The sequence below is a fragment of the Oncorhynchus gorbuscha genome, linkage group LG14 (genome assembly GCF_021184085.1).
Source record: "Oncorhynchus gorbuscha isolate QuinsamMale2020 ecotype Even-year linkage group LG14, OgorEven_v1.0, whole genome shotgun sequence".
NCBI lineage: Eukaryota > Metazoa > Chordata > Actinopteri > Salmoniformes > Salmonidae > Oncorhynchus > Oncorhynchus gorbuscha.
The window spans coordinates 22,590,182-22,612,069 of record NC_060186.1 but is presented as its reverse complement, the minus strand read 5'-3'; the positions used below and the strand labels follow the sequence as shown (position 1 = coordinate 22,612,069).

The 21,888-nt window shown below is 48.8% G+C and overlaps 1 protein-coding gene across 4 annotated transcripts in view; it reads left to right on the top strand.

Annotated features, from left to right (window-relative positions):
• Positions 1-21,888, top strand: part of LOC123994647 (receptor-type tyrosine-protein phosphatase zeta-like) — a 69,644-nt gene that overhangs the window by 3,558 nt on the left and 44,198 nt on the right. For all 4 annotated transcript variants that reach the window (XM_046297497.1, XM_046297496.1, XM_046297499.1 and 1 more), the window contains exons 2-3: positions 11,549-11,617; positions 21,615-21,794. In XM_046297497.1, the coding sequence (XP_046153453.1) occupies positions 11,549-11,617; positions 21,615-21,794 (249 nt within the window). The remainder of the gene's footprint in view (positions 1-11,548; positions 11,618-21,614; positions 21,795-21,888) is intronic.

The following is a 21,888-nucleotide window of genomic DNA, read 5'->3' as shown; positions in this document are numbered from 1 at the left end:
CTTCTCTTCGTTTCCCCCTGCTGGTCTTATTAGGTTTCTTTCTCTCTCTCTATTCCTCTCTCTCTCTATCGTTCCGTTCCTGCTCCCAGCTGTTCCTCATTCTCCTAACGACCTCGTTTACTCTTTCACACCTGTCCCCTATTTTGCCCTCTGATTAAGTCTCTATTTCTCTCTCTGTTTCTGCTTCTGTCCTTGTCGGATTCTTGTTTGCTGTTTGCTTTGCTTTTGTTCCGTCCAGTTGTATTCTGCCTCGTCATCAGATACTACGTGTGAGCAGGTGTCTCTATCCTCTACGGCCCGCGCCTACCCGAAGGGACCTGCAGTCTGTTGCCGCTAGCCCTGCAACTCTCCTACAACTAGAAGGGGGACTCTCCTGTTATACTAGAGGATTTGTGTTTTCCCTGTTTGGACTTCCCCTGTAATGATTGAGTATTTATGTTTTCCCTGTTTGGACATTAAAAGACTCTGTTTCCGTTATATCGCTTTTGGGTCCTCACTCACCTGCATAACAATTGCTCACTATATGTCTGCTACAGAGGGACAACAGGGAGCCATAATAAAAACGAGTTTTGATCAGTCAGGGATATAAAAGAGCTGAAAACATGTTGGCTCACCATTTAAAAAGAAGATTGTGACCAACCTATAGCAGGAGATGTTTTGGCGCTGGTACAACCGGCTAGCGATAAGTCATGTTAACTACCCAGCAACAAATAAACACATCAATGTCATAGAATCAATGTAACTTAGTCAAAAATAATATCACGATACTCTACTGTAGACACCCCCAACCCCCCCCCCCCTTTTTTTCTAAAAGTTTGTGTTGGGTTCTTATTTGCTGGTCAATCAGACCTACAGAGTTGAATATAATATAATGGTATCTCTTGGCAGACATGAACAGATAGTTGATGCTCTCTTTAATAATGATCTGTACCAACAGCAGCATGTGTGTGACTGTAACAGTTGCAGTGTCATCTCTTTATATGACTTGACCTTCATTTAACCAGGTAGGCCAGTTGAGAACTTCTTCTCATTTACAACTATGACCTGGCCAAGATATAGTAAAGCAATACGACAAAAACAACAACACAGAGTTTCACATGGGATTAACAAACGTACAGTCAATAACACAATAGAAACACTCTCTATACGGTGTTTGCAAGTGTAACTACCCTATGTGGATGTGGTGAAGGTGGGTGAGCCTGGGTGAGTGCTGTTATGGGATCCAGCATCATTAATTAGGCTCGTTTACTCTTGTCTAAACCCACGGTGTATAGTTAATTGGCATTTGGCAGCATGTCCACTGCAGTTTCCTTTGAACCTTGACAAAATGTACATGGAATAAAGCAAACAAAGCCCTAGACTAGAGCACCAGATAATGAAACACAATGAAAAGCCAGAAGGACTATTAAAAATAGAATAGGAGTCTTCTACTGAAGAGACACCTGCTAGTGTTCGCGGACGCAAAATGTGTCTGGGTCAAAACTGTAACCAATTGAACTGCAACCTGGTTTAGAATCATTACGTCCAATCATGCTCATAAATAATTACTGCTAATAAAACATTTATTAACTGTGTATTATGATACTATTTATAATAGGAGCAATTTGCCTTAATAAAGCACCATGACCTGTGAATGAAGCCAATCATACACCTGATGCCATAGAACCCAAAAGGGCTTCTTCCAATAAACGGTTCCGTTTAGAACCCACAACCCTTTCAGAACCCCCCCCTAGCTCTGTAAATCATGTTCCTTATCAAAGCGACGTGGCCTAAAGAGACCTGTGACACATGCAGATGATGTGTGGCAGAGAAGCTGTCTATTAGCCGTCGAGGTTTGACCCCTGGGTGCTTTATGACGTCCTGTGATCTACCACATCTGGTCATTAGTCCCACGGTGTAGTTATGTCATCCTAATGCTACGTAAGTCATGAGGAGAGAAAGAGAGAGAGCCCCCTCTCCCCCTGGACGATCAAATGATCCATGTCTCTTAACGTTTGTTAAAAAGAGGCGTCCACGGGACCGTCTCTCCGTCTCTCCGTCTCTCCCTCTCTGATTAGATTTGTTCTCCATCTCGGCCATTGCTCTTAAATGTTAAATGAGTTTCGTCTAGAGTTAAACGTCGACGAATCACTGGTATGGCTTGTCTCCTCTTCTGATTTCAATGTTGGCGGTTTGGATCCGAGGAGAGAGACAGATGAATGTCGGTCTTATCGGCTGCACAGCTCTCTGTTTAGCCCCGTGTGTCTGTCTCCAGAGACGGGAGTGCGAGTGGTGTGTGTGGGTGTTCATGGAAACAAACATAGAGTCAGGATCTCACTTTACGTACCAGGCCTTTCTCCCGTGACAGAATCCATGGAGGACCTTGCACCCCCGAAGTGCTCATGCTGAGTCTCTCTTGTCCCTCTCTGTGTTCACTCTCTCTACTGCTTCTCCGTCATGATTATTCACCAGTACAGGGTGTTTCATCAGACCATGCAATCTAATAGAGGATGTCAACAGTAGTCATGGTAACATGTACTATGGTAAATTACTCGAACGAGATGATCTGAGGGAACTGCTTGCGCTCTAGACAGCGTGAATATGTTCAGTCTAATGTATGGGTGGACACTTGAGTTAGCTACGCAGTACGCCCTAGGCACACATATCTCAAGTTATGATCTAGCCCTGTAATAACAACAGAAGATTTAGAGATGATTTGGAAAATGTGATTTGTCCCACATCATCTGTTTTCCCCTCCCATGTCTCTCTCATACACGGACGCATGGATACACACGCACACACAGACACGCACTCACACCACTTTGCCACTGTTGAGGGCCAGTGTGTGTCGTGTTCCCATAGTGCTCCGTGTGTAAAATGCGATTAGAACTGTAGAACCGGACGGACCGTTACGCTGCAGCTCAGAACAGAGCCACTCTGTCCCTCTGTGCTTGCAGCACAACAAAGGTCTTCATGGAAGTACGAATCTTGTTAAAAATATTTCCGAAAGCCATCTTATGTGTCTCTCTTTGGGTGTCTAAAACAACTACAGTGGGGCAAAAAAGTATTTAGTCAGCCACCAATTGTGCAAGTTCTCCCACTTAAAAAGTTGAGAGAGGCCTGTAATTTTCATCATAGGTACACTTCAACTATGACAGACAAAATGAGAAAATAAATCCAGAAAATCACATTGTAGGATTTTTAATGAATTTTTGTAAATATGGTGGAAAATAAGTATTTGGTCACCTACAAACAAGGAAGATTTCTGGCTCTCACAGAGCTGTAACTTCTTCTTTAAGAGGCTCCTCTGTCCTCCACTCGTTACCTGTATTAATTGCACCTGTTTAAACTTGTTATCAGTATAAAAGACACCTGTCCACGACCTCAAACAGTCACACTCCAAACTCCACTATGGCCAAGACCAAAGAGCTGTCAAAGCTGCACCAGGCTGGGAAGACGGAATCTGCAGCTTGGTTTGAAGAAATCAACTGTGGGAGCAATTATTAGGAAATGGAAGACATACAAGACCACTGATAATCTCACTCGATCTGGGGCTCCACGCAAGATCTCACCCCGTGGGGTCAAAATGATCACAATCGAAAATCATAGAAAAACTAACATAGACAACCCACCCAACTCACGCCCTGACCATGCTAAAACAAAAGACAAAACAAAGGAACTAAGGTCAGAACGTGACAACATCAGGCCTGCAAGTCACATTTTACTGGCTTGCAAAGGGATGTGTAATTTAAATTGGAATCCAGACATAGTTAGGATATGCAACAGTTGGGATTTTAATTCACCCACAACCTGCATAGAATGACTGTGAAGAAACTTGATTAAAAAAACACACTACCATAACCATTTAAACCGGTACAACCATTTTAGTAATGTATGCAATAAATCTGATTTGATTAGGTTAGAAAAATGTACACTACCGTTTAAAAGTTTGGGGTCACACACAAATGTCCTTGCTTTTGAAAGAAAAGCAATTTTTTTTGCCCATTAAAATAATATCAAATTGATCAGAAATACAGTGTAGACATTGTTAATAATGTTGTAAATGACTATTGTAGCTGGAAACAGCTGATTTTTAATGGAATATCTACATAGGCGTACAGAGGCCCATTATCAGCAACTATCACTCCTGTGTTCCAATGGCATGTTGTGTTAGCTAATCCAAGTTTTATATATATATATATATATATATATATATATATATATATATATTGCAATTATGTTGGCACAGCTGAAAACTGTTGTTCTGATTAAAGAAGCAATAAAACTGGCCTTCTTTATTCTAGTTGAGTATCTGGAGCATCAGCATTTGACGGTTCAATTACAGGCTCAAAAAGGCCAGAAACAAAGACCTTTCTTCTGAAACTCGTCAGTCTATACTAGTTCTGAGAAATGAAGGCTATTCCATGTGAGAAATTGCCAAGAAACTGAGGATTTCATACAATGCTGTGTACTACTCCCTTCGCAGAACAGCGCAAACTGGCCCTAACCAGAATATAAAGAGGAGTGGGAGGCCCCGGTGCACAACTGAGAAAGAGGACAAGAATGTTAGAGTTTCTAGTTTGAGAAACAGATGCCTCACAAGTTCTCACCTGGCAGCTTCATTAAATAGTACCCGCAAAACACCAGTCTCAACATCAACAGTGAAGAGGTGACTCCGGGATGCTGGCCTTCTAGGCAGAGTTGCAAAGAAAAAGCCATATCTCAGACTGGCCAATAAAAAGAAAAACTGAAGATGAGCAAAAGAACACAGACACTGGACAGAGGAGCTCTGCCTTAGAAGGCCAGCATCAAGGATGCCTGACAAGAGCAAGGCTTGTCTGTGGCTGGGCCGTCTGTCACAAAGGACAGTGTTGTTTAAAGGAGAGAGACTTTAATAAGAGGCAGTGGGAGATAGTGGGTCTGGGGGAATGAGATGACTGAGGCTGGGGGAACTCAGGGAAAGCCGGTGGGACAGGGGCTGCAGACTGCAGTGAAAGATGGAGGGGAACCTCAAGTGAAAGGTGGTTGGGTGGGTGGGTTGGGGGGGGCAGTGAAAGATAGGGGAGTGTGTGTCCATGGCGATGGGGGAGGCAGCAGAGGATGTCAGTGTGGAAATCAGGGTGGCCAGACGCCACAAGACATTATACGGTTGTCAAGGAGTCCAGTGCTGATGCTCCCAGCATACTGATGGAACTGATGAGAAACCTGTGATGCATCTCAATACTGTCTGTCACTTCCCCTTCTCGTCTCCTTTCTTCCAGGAAGCCACATTAGACTATTGAGATGCTTATATAACTCAGTGCTGTGATGCTGAGCAGATGAACACGGTGCATTTCAATGCACTCAGAGTGGGAGAATCGACTGGTTCTAGCATACACACGCACACACACACGAAAACACACACACACCATCCCCACTAAACTCACATGGACACAATCCTACGTACCCAAGTAACAAATAAACACTCTACCAGTGTACACACAGTCAAGACTTCAAAGTGGGACTGAGCATTTATGTCATCATCAACCACACAACCCCAGTGGGGCTGACTACAGTAAGTACAGTGACTGTACCTGGCTCTAAAATACCGTCTCTGCGTTATGAAGCTCTCCGTTCCTCCGTTTTCTCCAGCTCTCTGTGTTCCTCCGTTTTCTCCCCCCCTCCCCAGGGGTGTCACTCTCTGTGCCTGATTTATTTATGAGTTCTTCTTGGGAGGAAGGATCTGAAACTTTGTGTTTATTATTTCAGGCCACCCCTCACCAGGAAACTCCCTGGCTCGTGGCTCACATTAATAACAGGCTTTTTCATGGGTTGTTTGTTCACAAATGCTGTGTTTCATGGAGAGTTTTGTGGAGGAGACAAGTAAACCCTCTCCATCGGCATTAAAGTTAATCTCATGAAACAGAATTTGGAGAAAATCTACCTTGACACAGCCTTCAGAGTGCAGGACCATAGGGGAGATTGATGGGCTCTTCTTGAGTGCGACCCTCAGCACACACTCATTTCTGTCAACGGATGCAGCAGAATTAGGGGAGGAGTAGTCGCAGAGGCACAGAATCTGTCACAGAAATGGAATGTCACAGAAAAACTCCCATGATGGATGAGCAGAACTTCCACAGGCCTATCATTGAGAACAGGACAGCTCTGTCCAGTGTCTTAATCTCAGAGCCATTTTAGCACTTATGACTCTGGTTAAAAACTCAGTTGTTCTCAACATAAGGTGAAGTTAAACCAGACAGAGAATTATCCAGTGTTAAATCAACACCGAGAGTGTTAAATTGAACACTGGTCCAGTGTCTATAGCGGTCCACACTTTTCAGTGTTAAATTAACTCGCTGCTTAGTATAAAGCCTTGGTTTTGGTTGAGACATGGTTGTTGCATTCATCCATGTTCAGTCCTGTGGCCTTCACCAAGTGAGACCCTCAGCAAATATGTTATGTCAATTCTTTAACACACTGCAACACAGGGCTAGTTTTACCCTAATGCTGTGGCCTGGAACTCATGGTTTACAGGCTACATCAGGTCTGCAAGTCACATTACGCTTGCTTGTATAAAGTGATGTGTAATTCCTATTGGAATCCAGCCAGAGTGGGAATATGCAACATTTTGAACTTTTATTCTCACACAACCTGCATTAAGAATGACTGCTGGGTTGGGATGGCTAAGATACAAGACTACATAAATGATCTAAGTCGCTCTGGATAAGAGCGTCTGCTAAATGACTTAAATGTAAATGTAAATGTAATCTAAACTGGTGTCACATTCGTCGTAATAATGGTCGGACCAAGTTGCAGCGCAATAGGGTTTCTACATAATTGATTAAAGTGAAAAACCTAGAAAAAAAACAAATAAAGAAACAAACGAACCGTGACTAACGAGATGCTACCTGCACTAACTCAAAACATAAACAATATCCCATAACCCACAGGTGGAAAAAATGCTCCTTAAGTATGATCCCCAATTAGAGACAACGATAGCCAGCTGCCTCTAATTGGGAATCACACCAAAAGCCCAACATAGAAAAAACAACCTAGAACCCCATATAGAAATATAAACTAGACAGTCATGCCCTGACCTACTCCACCATGGAAAATAAAGGCTCTCTATGGTCAGGACGTGATAACTGGAACAACCATTTCAGTAAAAGATTATATTAGTTTAGAAACATCTATGTTATTTATATTTGAGTAGAATAAGATTAATGAATCAATGAATTTATGTGCAAAAAACAAATATTGAAAAAAACGATTCTAAAAATGAACCTGAAATGCAGCATGCTGGGAAATATGATAATGATGGGCGTGGTTTTGGTTTAACACTGGATATTTGAACCAACACGGGGGGGGTCTTTTACACCAATGAGTGTTAATTTAATAATTACAGAGTTCATTTAACACATGAATCAACACTAGAAATGTTACACTAAAAAACAACACTAGGTAACACTGGACGAATTGCTATGCAGCAGAAGTGAACTTGAATGCGGATGAACAAATTTCCCTCTCGGGGACAATGAAGAAATGTCAATAAAAAAATGATTTATCGTTCCCAAGAGGGATATTTGTTCCACTGTCGTTTCACTGTCCAGTTGTTCTGAACAGTTGTTCTAACCCCCAGCTGTTCCCCTATATTACCACCTTCACAAGTCGGCTTCTAGGTCTCACGTTCCCACGGTTACCACATGTCACATGTCCTCTGACCTCACTGCAACAGCTGGACCACGACACATTCCCATAGGCCTTCTCAAACACCGACATACATCATCATGACATTGATCCACGTTGTTATATATAAGTCCCCATGGAACAATGCAGCATTTGACAGCACTCAGAGGCAATATCCCCTGTTTAATTTGGGCCTAATCCTCTTCAATCTTCCCCCTGTATGACTCCAGTGGAAGACCTGCAAGTAAAACCTGCTAGGAGAGAACACATGCCACTAATTCACTAATTCACACATGGCTTTCAGTCACAGCAGCTGTGACATGAACATGTCATGGGGTGTGGCGGGGAGGTATGTGTATCTCACTTCATGTCCAACAGGTGCTCTCTAGAATGTTCTCAGTGTGTATTGATCAAAGGAAAGAATAATGATGACCATTGGCATTTGGCATTGTGGAATCACTTCTGCCCTGCTAAAGCTCTTGAAGCGTCTCACTGCACCGACTCAGAGATGGTGCCAGTCGTTCTGTCTCAGTGCCTCTTGTTTAATGCGAGTTGTCATATTACCCCTGTCCCCTCACAGACGGAGGATGTGTTGTACGATCCAGATACGTGATTTCACGCCCCAGTAAAGGGACCACGACCGTGGCGGTACGGAGAGTCCCTAGGGACAGTGAAGTGAACCACATGCGCTGGGCGGCTGAGCGGTCCAGTGCCAAGCCAGAGTAAAGTGAATCCCTCCTGTCTTTTAGTTCCAGTCTGAGCCAGCTTTCATCTCTCTCAGGGGTCCACTAAACTTCCATTCATTAACATTCTAGCGAGACTCTCCCCTGCTACAGTACAGTGTCACACACACACACACACACACACACACACACACACACACACACACACACACACACACACACACACACACACACACACACACACACACACACACACACACACACACACACACACACACACACACACACACACACACACACACACACACACACCATCCATCCATATACACTGTCCTTACTCATTAGTAGAAGGCCAAGTCAGCGACTCCATGTTCTGTCTAGGCCAGAGTGTCCAGGTTTGGCCTTTCTGTCATGACTGGCCCTATTGTAATAGATACACGTTTAGTTCCTGACCATGGCAGGCAGGCGCCCACTCAGTCTATCTGATCTGGGGTTAAAAGAAGAGGTCAACACTCCGTGTCCAACTGGTTCACTTAGTGACGGTTAGAAACCACGTTGGCCTTGAACCAAAGAAACGGGGACATTTGAGTGTGACTGTAAGACCGATTTATGAGCACCATCATTAGAGCTGATAGTGACAGAGAGGAGACGGAGAGAAGGAGGGCAAAGCCGAGAGGTTCCAGGCCAGCTTGAGTGTGACGCGCTCGTTGGTGATAAGGTCGTATATGGGTCCCATCGTTAGTGCTGATGAGGACCAAAAGAAGGAGAGAAAAGGAGTGAAAGAGGGAGGAAAGGAAGGAGGGAGAGAGCCGGGAGGTTGTGGCGAGCATTGATAATGGGCTCCTTAATATCTCACTGTGAGGGATCGTAATCTAATTTGCCTCTGGGTTTTCTCTGTGACACTGAGCCTGGAACAGGGGGGAGGGGAGGGCTGTGTGTGTGTGTGTGTGTGTGTGTGTGTGTGTGTGTGTGTGTGTGTGTGTGTGTGTGTGTGTGTGTGTGTGTGTGTGTGTGTGTGTGTGTGTGTGTGTGTGTGTGTGTGTGTGTGTGTGTGTGTGTGTGTGTGTGCGTGCGTGCGCGCGTGGGTGCGTGCGTGCGTGCGTGTGTGTGTGTGTAGTACAGCTCTTTCCTTTCCCAGGTCTGTTTCCCCTCTACAAGTTACAGCATACAGATAGCATTGTGGCATCAAACAGAGGTCCGCGGTACATGGTAAAGACCTACCCTTGGTCTGGAGAGTATGTATTCATATCAATGACTGTAGCTCGGTAGATACAAAGCGATGTGAGTAACTAGATTTTGAGGAACTAAACAACACTTTGAATTTTGCTCACTACAGATTTTGAACCAGTGGAAATCAACAAGCCGTAACCAGTAAAACAAGTGAACAGTGGTGAGCGGTAACAGCAGCCCAGGCAGTCAGAAAGAGCAGGTGTCCTGTGAAGTAGAGGATGTCATCTGACACTGATTCCAGCTAATACTCTGGAGCTCCTTCTCTGTGTCACACACACACACACACACACACACACACACACACACACACACACACACACACACACACACACACACACACACACACACACACACACACACACACACACACACACACACACACACACACACACACACACACACACACAGACACACACACACACACACACACACACCGGGCTGCCAGCTATCAGTTTCCTACATGGCACAGAGAGCACTATTATCTTCGGACATTACCAGGTCAGAAAGAGTATGTCCACTGGGCAACTGAGCTATTTGAAATGGAGAAGTTTGAGTGGCGGTAAGACGAGGAGTTAGGAGGAAGATTGTCACAGTAGTGCAAATATCAGCAGTAGGTAAGGTATAGTGCTCTTAAAGTGGATTTTGATACGGATCATTAGGCTTCCATCCTGTTAAGATCTGTGGGATTAAATCCACTAATGCTTAATATCCTTCCTTCGATCTACACAGCGACACTCTGATAGTGTAAAACAACCCGAAGCCTCTCTGTGTGTGTGAGAGAGAGAGAGAGATATGGAGAGAGATAATGTAATGAGAGTGAATTTGGGGAGAAAGATGGAGAGGAAAGAGAAAGAGATATACAAAGAGGAGGAGGCAGAGATCAATTAGAGCAGTAGATGTGTGTATACTTTGTGCAGTAGCAAACACACACACATACACACACAAAGGCACACACACACATACAGATTGAGCAGCCATTTTCTCTAGACCATTCATCTCTCAAAACGGTTGTCTCTTTCCAGTAATTACTTTGGACCTTCTGAACTCTACTGATGTGTCTCATCTCCTTCACAGTGTGTGTGTGTGTGTGTGTGTGTGTGTGTGTGTGTGTGTGTGTGTGTGTGTGTGTGTGTGTGTGTGTGTGTGTGTGTGTGTGTGTGTGTGTGTGTGTGTGTGTGTGTGTGTGTGTGTGTGTGTGTGTGTGTGTGTGTGTGTGTGTGTGTGTGTGTGTGTGTGTGTGTGTGTGTGTTGTTTCCACACATCAACATATAGCCATTACCTTCTACTGTCCCTGTAGCAGATAGCTCACTACATCACTATGTGGATGTGGAATGGGGACAACAACGCGATCTCTCTAGGTGAGTCAATAAAGATGACCAGTCCTTCATCACGTTCCCATTAACCAAGCTGTTTACCGAGAACTCTGCTGGATGAGAGATGCATGGACGAGGGATGAGAGGGGCTGGAACAGTCAGCACTGTAACGGCCATAGAAAGTGGGTGGAACGTGACCCTCATCAGTTACAGAGAACGAGGGAGAAGGAGAGAGAGAAGTGCCCTCTATCTCGCTTTTATCTCCTTCCTCACTGCTCTCTCCTGTGCCTCACCCCTCTCCACCATTCCCTTCTCTCCCCTGCCCTTGAGAAGAGAGTCTGTTTTGAGAGACACTCAACAAATGGCAGCTCAATCATATTCCTATAGGTAAACTAAGTGGCCGGGATGTGTCCTTTGACATGAGAGAAGAAGTATGTCTTCATATACAGTGTCATGCAGCAGGTGCTGGGGTCTCACGTGACATAGTGTGTATGTTTTTCTCAGTGAAGCGTATTCTAACTCTCTCTATTTTTTCCATCTCCTCTCTCTCTCTCTCTCTCTCTCTCTCTCTCTCTCTCTCTCTCTCTCTCTCTCTCTCTCTCTCTCTCTCTCTCTCTCTCTCTCTCTCTCTCTCTCTCTCTCTCTCTCTCTCGCTCCTTCTCCCCCTTTCTCTTATAGTGGCCTTGACAGAGGCGTACTTCAAGGCCCAGAGAAAATTCACAGACGACATCGACTGGTCCTACACAGGTCAGTACAGTTACATGAACAGCATTCATGCCATGGGGTATTCAGGTTACGAATTACAGGGGATAGGGGGCTGAAATACCAATGTGAGCGCCGGTCACCCTCAAGAGTCGATGTACAGTCTTGGCCAAAAGTTTTGAGAATGACACAAATATTAATTTTGGTGTCTTTAGATATTTTTGTCAGATGTTACTATGGAATACTGAAGTATAATTATAATTACAGGCATTTCACAAGTGTCAAAGGCTTTTATTGACAATTACATGAAGTTGATGCAAATAGTCAATATTTGCAGTGCTGACCCTTCTTTTTCAAGACCTCTGCAATCCACCCTGGCATGCTGTCAATTAAATTCTGGGCCACATTCTTAAATAATCTCTGCTTGGAGTTTGTCAGAATTTGTGGATTTTTGTTTGTCCACCCTTCCTCTTGAGGATTGACCACAAGTTCTCAATGGGATTAAGGTCTGGGGGGTGTCCTGGCCATGGACCCAAAATATCGATGTTTTGTTCCCCGGGCAACTTAGTTATCACTTTTGCCTTATGGCAAGGTGCTCCGTCATGCTGGAAAAGGCATTGTTTGTCACCAAACTGTTCCTGGATGGTTGGGAGAAGTTGCTCTCGGAGGATGTATTGGTACCATTCTTTATTCATGGCTGTCTTCTTAGGCAAAATTGTAAGTGAGCCGGCATCCGGAGAAGCTTTTTTCTGGATGTCCCAAACAATCGGAAAGGGGATTCCTCAGAGAAAATGACTTTACCCCAGTCCTCAGCAGTCCAATCCCTGTACCTTTTGCAGAATATCAGTCTGTCCCTGATGTTTTTCCTGGAGAGAAGTGGCTTCTTTGCGGCCCTTCTTGACACCAGGCCATCCTCCAAAAGTCTTCGCCTCACTGTGAGTGCAGATGCACGCCTGCTGCCATTCCTGAACAAGCTCTGTACTGGTGGTTCCCCGATCCTGCAGCTGAATCAACTTTAGGAGATGGTCCTGGCGCTTGCTGGACTTTCTTGGGCGGCCTGAAGCCTTCTTCAAAACAATTGAACCGCTCTCCTTGAAGTTCTTGATGATCCGATAAATGTTTGATTTTAGGTGCAATCATACTGGCGACAATATCCTTGCCTGTGAAGCCCTTTTTGTGCAAAGCAATGATGACGGCACATGTTTCCTTGCAGGTAACCATGGTTGACAGAGGAAGGACAATGATTCCAAGCACCACCCTCCTTTTGAAGCTTCCAGTCTGTTATTCGAACTCAATCAGCATGACAGAGTGATCTCCAGCCTTGTCCTCGTCAACACTCACACCTGTGTTAACGAGAGAATCACTTACCTGATGTGAGCTGGTCCTTTTGTGGCAGGGCTGAAATGCAGTGGAAATGTTTTTTTGTGGATTCTGTTCATTTGCATGGCAAAGAGGGACTTTGCAATAAATTGCAATTCATCTGATCACTCTTCATAACATTCTGGAGTATATGCAAATTGCCCTCATACTAACTGAGGCAGCAGACTTGAAAATTAATATTTGTGTCATTCTCAAAACTTTTGACCTCGATTGCATAATGCGAACCCTGCAGACTATATTGTTAAAATAGTGTCATACGCTACCTCAGCCCTGACTGGTGCACTAATGTTAAACCTGTTCAACACAACCAGCACTGCCGGTCTTTTCTCCACATGCTGACAGACGTAGGGGATTAAGCTCAGATGTCCTAAGCCCTTACCAGGAGGGATTGCTCCATCAGTGAGATAGACCTGACTTGACTGGTCTAGCTTGTTCAAATCTAACTGTGTTCTGGTTGAGGGAAATTGAGCGTGTTTCAATTGCTCTAAGGGCCAGTCACGTTAAAATAGTCAGCGAAACGTATTTTCAGGCATGAAAGGCATTTTCTTTCATGTACCGTCGTTTTTGTGATTTCCATCCATCGTCCCAAATTGCTTGACTTCATTTCATTACACTCTCTCTGTCAATTTGTATTCAGATAAGAAACAATTCTGCTTGTTTGGTAATAGGCGTTATACTTGACATTTTCCACTCTGCTGCTCTCAAAGTTCAGGGCCCCGTCACAACAAGCGGAGTCCCAGAGAGACGGGAGAGAGACTGCAGGGCTCAAGTGTGTGTTGTGTGTGTGTGTTTGTGTGCATGTGTGTGCCTTTATTTATGCTTGCATGTGTATGCCTTTGTTCGTGCATGCGTCTGTCTGTCTGTCTGTCTGTCTGTCTGTCTGTCTGTCTGTCTGTCTGTCTGTCTGTCTGTCTGTCTGTCTGTCTGTCTGTCTGTCTGTCTGTCTGTCTGTCTGTCTGTCTGTCTGTCTGTCTGTCTGTCTGTCTGTCTGTCTGTCTGTCTGTCTGTCTGTCTGTCTGTGTGTGTGTGTGTGTGTGTGTGTGTGTGTGTGTGTGTGTGTGTGTGTGTGTGTGTGTGTGTGTGTGTGTGTGTGTGTGTGTGTGTGTGTGTGTGTGTGTGTGTGTGTGTGTGTGTGTGTGTGTGTGTGTGTGTGTGTGTGTGTGTGTGTGTGTGTGTTGTGGAGCAGACTTGTTTATCAGCCCGTGATATAACAGTAGTGAGTGTGCTGTCAGTATGAGGTACTGAGCCGTGAGGAAGAGAATTAACATGTGAATGCGCACACCTCATTGTGAGGCACAGCGCACAGTATGGAGACGGAGAGAGAGAGAGAGAGAGAGAGAGAGAGAGAGAGAGAGAGAGAGAGAGAGAGAGAGAGAGAGAGAGAGAGAGAGAGAGACGTTACCATATGGTAGCTAGCTTTTAAGCTTTAATGCTGGTAGCCTTTACGGAATATGCAATCCTCTTGGAGTATGCAACAGCATTTGCTCAGAATGTTTTGGCTCAAGGTTGCACTCCCATTAAGTGGCACTTTACTTTTGAGATCCATTGGTATGATTTATATTATACTGAACATTCGTTGGATTGTCAGGATTCCCCTGAGTTGGAGTGCGAAATGTAATTTCTCTGTAAACATTTGAATGTCAAACAGACAGTGTGAGCTAATGGATGTATCTTGGTACAGGCAGACTATCACAATCACATAGGTGATAAACTGTGTATACTGAATGTCAGGTTCTGTGTTCATATCTGTTCATATATGTGTTGTTTTTCAGACTGTGTATCCTTGCGTGCTCTGCCACTGTTTGTGTTTCCAAAGTTGATACAGTACAAATCCACGGTATCCACCCGTTAACCCCTCTCCCCAGGGGGTCCCTATGATCCGTTAACCCCCATTTCCCCCGTCTCCATCTGCCAGTGTGAGTGTGTAGTCTCTATCCTCTGATAACTCCAGGCCCCAGTGTAGGCCACGCGAGACAGGGTCCCCAGCCACCACAGCAGCCCATTTCCTGCCTGTGTAAACCCTCTGATCTCCTTCTCATGGCTACAGGGCCTGTGTGTCCCTACACTACCCTCGCTCTCTGTCTGCCTCTTTCTCCTTCTGCTGGGCTCTAACACAAGGGACAGAATAAATGATCCAGCTCTCTTCTCCATCAACATGTAACGGAGTTGGCTTGCGTGATGACTAACCTCGCCTGAGACCTGAAGACTTGCGTTAGCTCCCCCAAGCTAATGCTCAGCGGGCTAACACAGGGCGGACCCAGTCTTACACATACACACTGGCCGGCATAATGCACATTCAGTACAGACTGCAGCCTCTCCATCAGCATCTAACATCTCTTAACGGGCTGTTAACCACCACCTCATTGACTTACTCCAGCTCTGCTTTCTTAGTCATACAGGCAGTCGTTAGTTAGTGTTGTTTCTGCTCCAGTTGTCTCCAGCCGTCTTCTCCCCCTCCTGTCCTAGAGCTGCTGAGGTTGGTGGTGAGGTAAGGGTTGAGTTGCCCCCGCTCCCTTCTCTCTCTCCGGCCCAGCTAAGGTCATAATGCAGCAGGACTCAGAGACCCAGGACGGGACTTAGTCATGCTGGATGGTGATGTGTTTCAGGGCACCATTACACTGACTGAGGACCTCTAGTAGAGTCGACAGATGGGGGGAGGGGGAGTGGAGGAACAGTACCCCCTCCCCTCACACACACACACACACACACACACGCACACGCACACACACACAAGGATGGTGTGTTTGCATAGCGAAATCCTAACATACATAATACATGAATTAATTTGCTTGAATCCACTCTCCTTGCTGCCCATGTCTTCTCACATTAAAGGGCAAAGCCAGAGTGAAGACTGTTCATGCTGTATTCTACAAGATGCAAGACAGGAAAGTAGGCTTGATCTATCAGGCAACCAATAACAGATGTTGTTTGTGGGATGTTGGAGGATGAACAACAGGTTCTTTTATCTTTATTATAAGTCTTTCCTCCTATAAAACTCTTTGCAAAACAGAAAACAGAGAGTTGCCTGATAGCGATATGCTAAGTGATGATCTGTTATTTATTTTGACAAGTTGGAACATCTCCAAAATGTCAGTGCTGCTCCACTGAGCCCTATTACAAGGGGATTACCCTCTTTATTTAACGAACGATTTAAAGAACTGTCACTGACTGCTGGTAAGTCGTGATTATTTCTTTATTGGGAGGACAAAGAGGTAGGTGAGTGTGTGTGGTGTGGCGGTGGGTGTGATTGTGTGTGTGTGTGGTATGTCTGTGTGTGGTGTGCCTGTGTGGTGTGTCTGTGTGCGGTGTGTCTGTATGTGTGTCTGTGCGTGTATGCTTCTGTGTCTGTCTGTCTGTGTGTGTGTGTGTGTGTGTGTGTGTGTGTGTGTGTGTGTGTGTGTGTGTGTGTGTGTGTGTGTGTGTGTGTGTGTGTGTGTGTGTGTGTGTGTGTGTGTGTGTGTGTGTGTGTGTGTGTGTGTGTGTGTGTGTGTGTGTGTGTGTGTGTGTGTGTGTGTGTGTGTGTGTGTGTGTGTGTGTGTGTGTGTGTGTGTGTGTGTGTGTGTGTGGCTGGCAAAACGCGAAGTGACGTGGGCATCAATACTGTGTGAGTCAGAAGTTGGCTGTCTTGGTCCCCAGGGACATTCAACCTTTCAGAGTAACAGAACGCCACGTTTCTCCTCATCTAATATAAAGACTGACTCACTTAAAGACCAGTCATTACATGTGAGTCACATAGTGTACTGGGATGTCAATCATCTGTCATTTGAGAACTCGGTTTAAAAGTAGCGCAATGTAATGGGGGACAGCTCCTTTGTGTGTATTCCTGGTATGGCTGACAGAATACGTGTTGCTCCTGGCACTTAACTCTCCTCCGAACCTCTGCAGCACCTTGTTGCCATGGTAGCATCTTGTGAGTGTAGCAGCAGTGTTGTGTCATGGCATTTATGCCAGATGAGGCCCCCCCCCCACACACACACACACACACACACACACACACACACACACACATGTTCAGGCACACAGTCACATATGCAGGCATGCACAAACACATACACCAAATAAAGAGTCAAACTCTTTCCCAGCCTACACACACACTCACATGCGCATGCACACTTGCACACCAAATTGACAGGCACACTCCTTGCTGTCCCACAGATCATTTAAGTGGCACAGCCAGAAGCCACTCTCGTCTGTCACCAACGCAGTAAACTGTCATTCAACTCACAATGGCAATACGACTGAATTCAGAGTGGAAATGATTTGACCCCATAAAAGGTTGTGAATGTCGGTCATGCCTGATAAACTCTTATCTTTAGCACCTGACCTCCTTTGATGACTCTGTATTCATTCTACTGGGATATTAGCCAGTGGAGTTCAAATGAGGGAGGGAGGGGGAGGCAGGGAGGGGGGAGGCGGGGGGGGGAGGGAGGCAGGAGGGAGGCAGGGAGGGAGGGGGAGGCAGGGAGGGGGGGGAGGCAGGGAGGGAGGCGGGGAGGGAGGGACGCAGGGATGGAGGGAGGCAGGGAGGGGGAGGGGGGGAGGGGGAGGCAGGGAGGGAGGGAGGGAGGGAGGGAGGGAGGGAGGGAGGGAGGGAGGGAGGGAGGGAGGGAGGGAGGGGGGAGGCGGGGAGGGAGGGAGGGAGGCGGGGACGCAGGGGGAGGGACGAGGGAGGGGAGGGAGGGAGGTGGGAGGCGGGGAGGGAGGGAGGCGGGGAGGGAGGGACGCAGGGAGGGGGGAGGGGGAGGGAGGCGGGGAGGGAGGGAGGGAGGCGAGGCAGGGAGGGAGGGAGGCGAGGCAGGGAGGGACGCAGGGAGGGAGGGAGGGGGGAGGGGGAGGGAGGGGGAGGCAGGGAGGGAGGGGGAGGCAGGGAGGGAGGGAGGCGGGGAGGGAGGGACGCAGGGAGGGAGGGAGGTGGGAGGCAGGGAGGGAGGTGGGGAGGGAGGGAGGCGGGGGAGGGGGACGAGGGAGGGAGGGGGAGGGAGGGAGGCGGGGAGGGAGGGAGGGAGGCGAGGCAGGGAGGGACACAGGGAGGGAGGGAGGGAGGGAGGGAGGGAGGGAGGGAGGGAGGGAGGGAGGGAGGGAGGGAGGGAGGGGGGAGGGAGGGATGCAGGGAGGGAGGTAGGCAGGGAGGGAGGGAGGGAGGTGGGAGGGAGGGAGGGAGGGACGAGGGAGGGAGGGAGGCAGGGAGGGAGGGGGGAGGGAGGAGGGGGGGGAGGGAGGGAGGCGGGGGGGAGGGAGGGACGAGGGAGGGAGGGAGGGAGGGAGGGAGGGAGGGAGGGGGGGGGAGGGAGGGAGGGAGGGAGGGAGGGGGAGGCAGGGAGGGAGGGAGGGAGGGAGGGAGGGACGAGGGAGGGAGGGAGGCAGGGGGGGAGGGAGGGGAGGCGGGGAGGGAGGCGGGGAGGGAGGGATGGAGGGAGGCAGGGAGGGGGGAGGGGGAGGCAGGCAGGGAGGGAGGGAGGGGGAGGGAGGGAGGCAGGGGGAGGGAGGGACGCAGGGAGGGAGGGAGGTGGGAGGCGGGGAGGGAGGGAGGCGGGGGAGGGAGGGAGGCGGGGGAGGGAGGGATGCAGGGAGGGAGGGAGGGGGAGGGAGGGAGGCAGGGAGGGAGGGAGGGAGGCGAGGCAGGGAGGGACGAGGGAGGGAGGGAGGGAGGGGGAGGGAGGGGGAGGCAGGGAGGGGGAGGCAGGGAGGGAGGGAGGCGGGGAGGGAGGGACGAGGGAGGGAGGGAGGGAGGTGGGAGGCAGGGAGGTGGGAGGCAGAGAGGGAGGCGGGGAGGGAGGGAGGCGGGGAGGGGGGAGGGGGAGGGAGGGAGGGGGAGGGAGGGAGGGAGGCGAGGCAGGGAGGGACGCAGGGAGGGAGGGAGGGATGCAGGGAGGGAGGGATGCAGGGAGGGAGGTAGGCAGGGAGGGAGGGAGGGAGGTGGGAGGGAGGGAGGAGGGAGGGAGGGACGAGGGAGGGAGGGAGGGGGAGGGAGGGAGGAGGCGGGGAGGGAGGGATGCAGGGAGGGAGGGAGGGAGGCGGGGAGGGAGGGAGGGATGCAGGGAGGGAGGGAGGGAGGGGGAGGCAGGGAGGGAAGCAGGGAGGCGGGGAGGGAGGGAGGCGGGGAGGGAGGGAGGGACGCGGGGAGGGAGGGAGGGGGAGAGAGAGGGAGGCGGGGAGGGAGGGACGAGGGACGGAGGCAGGGCGGGAGGGGGGGAGGGAGGGGGAGGCAGGGAGGGGGAGGCAGGGAGGGAGGGGGAGGCGGGGAGGGAGGGACGAGGGAGGGAGGGAGGGAGGTGGGAGGCAGAGAGGGAGGCAGGGGGGAGGGAGGGAGGGAGGCGAGGCAGGGAGGGACTCAGGGAGGGCGGGGGGAGGGAGGGATGCAGGGAGGAGGGAGGGATGCAGGGAGGGAGGTAGGCAGGGAGGGAGGGAGGGAGGTGGGAGGGAGGGACGAGGGAGGGAGGGAGGGGGAGGGAGGGAGGCAGGGAGGGAGGGAGGAGGCGGGGAGGGAGGGATGCAGGGAGGGAGGGAGGGAGGCGGGGGAGGGAGGGAGGGATGCAGGGAGGGAGGGAGGGAGGGGGAGGCAGGGAGGGAAGCAGGGAGGCGGGGAGGGAGGGAGGCGGGGAGGGAGGGAGGGACGCGGGGAGGGAGGGAGGCGGGGAGGGAGGCAGGGGGAGAGAGAGGGAGGCGGGGAGGGAGGGACGAGGGACGGAGGCAGGGCGGGAGGCAGGGATGGAGGGAGGGAGGCAGGGATGGAGGGAGGGAGGCAGGGATGGAGGGAGGGAGGCAGGGATGGAGGAAGGGAGACAGGGAGGGATGCAGGGAGGGAGGCAGGGAGGGAGGGAGGGACGGAGGGAGGGAGGTAGGGACGGAGGGAGGGAGGCAGGGAGGGAGGCAGGGAGGGAGGCAGGGAGGGAGGGAGGCAGGGAGGGAGGGAGGGACTCAGGGAGGGAGGGTGGCAGGGATGGAGGGAGGGAGGCAGGGAGGGAGGGAGGCAGGGAGGGATGCAGGGAGGGAGGGAGGCAGGGAGGGAGGGAGGGAGGCAGGGATGGAGGGAGGGAGGCAGGGAGGGAGGGAGGCAGGGAGGGATGCAGGGGGAGGGAGGGGGAGGGAGGGAGGGAGGGAGGGAGGGAGGGAGGGAGGGAGGGAGGGAGGGAGGGAGGCAGGGACGGAGGGAGGCAGGGAGGGATGTTTACTGTTAATATTCACTGTTCATTTTTTTGTTTTTGTTTATTTCACTTCTGTTTATTACATATTTCACAACGCTTTGGCAAAGTTAACATAGGTTTCCCATGCCAATCAAGCCCTTAAATTGAATTTAAATTGAGCGAGAGAGAGAGAAAGCTGCTGGGAAGACACTATCTCTCTCTCACTCTCACACTCGTTCACACAGCACACAGGGAGATATTGTATTTATTGTGAGAGAGGGAGGGCGGAGGGAGAGACACAGTGGTTTTTAGGACACTGAGGAGAGGAAGAGGTGATAATGAAGTCTTTCCTCCTCTCCTCCCAGTGTGCAGCCTCAGCCTGGCCGTTCTCATGCTAATGTCTCTGAGCTCAGACAACCACAACCGACTCATTACTCTTTTCCAGCAACATGCTCCTCCCACCCTGCTCTGGGTCAGCAGGCATCTCAGAGACTCAGCAGGGAATATCATAATACTCACAGTACAGTATAATGTGGATGTATGCTAGCATACTGTACATATGGCTAACTGCATGGATGTACTTACTGCAGGCGCTGTACTGTATATGATGTACTGCATGTACAAATGTAGGATCTTCATTTGAGACAGTTTGCTACAGCAGGAAAATAATCTGCGCAGTAGGAAATGTGATTTACTATGTAGATTATAATTAATGGACATGTTTGTAGAGGTTGATCAAGTCTGACATTTCAAAGTGTAAATTACAAATGGCCCGACCAAATTCACATAGAAATGTGAGTTATAGATCTGGCATTCTCATTGAAAGACGTCTAAGAAGTGGTAGATCTGTTCTATGTGCGCTATTTCTATGCTTTCCATTCCCAAGTTTTGTCTCTGCATCTTTTACTTTGGGTTATGTACACTAACTTCAAACAGCTGAAAATACACTATTTTTGGTTATGGAAAATATATTTCACAGCGTTTTAGATCGTACAATGATTCTCTACACTATACTAGCTTATTTTGTCACATAAACTACTCGAGTTTTAGCAACCAGGAAATGGCAGAACGATTCCTGCATATTCTGTCATTCCTAAATCTGCATGCTACCTGTCCAGCCATTTGTGACAAACTCAGGCCATCTGCTCCATTAACTCCTCATCTGCTGGACTAGAGGGAGACGCAGTAGAGCTGATTCTGTATGTGCTGTGTGTAAACACAGTTGGGGTTCACTTAAGGATTATGAGGATTGGTCATTGCAGGACTTTTCATCACAATGGATATGGAGGGATTATTTAAATGGAGAGAAAAAAAGACATGTTTTGCAACAAATACTAAACATGTTTATACTCTACTGTAGCTGACCTCTATAAAGTGTTTCCTTTAAAGTCGTTCTCCCTGCAGGGTTGTGTGGGAGTTGTTCAGCTACACGTCCTGCTGCCTGCACTGTGAAGTCAACTCCAAATCGCAGTTTGCCATCCCATTCCCATCTTCGCTACTACTGATCCATTCGTCCTCTCTGTGTTTGTCCTTCTCAGGCCAGTTGAACCAGAAGATCTGGGGTAAGAGGTACCCGGCGTGCAACAATGCCCGTCAGTCACCCATCGACATCGACGAGACGTTCACCCAGGTCCGGGTGGAGTACCAGGGCCTGCAGCTGGAGGGCTGGGAGAAGAACACCCCAGAGACCACCACCATCAACAACGACGGCAACACGGGTACTGTACGACATGAGCCGTTAAATATCCAACCCAAACTGTGGTGGTACCGTTTGGGTTGGCATTATTGCGTGAAAAGGATCATATCATTGGT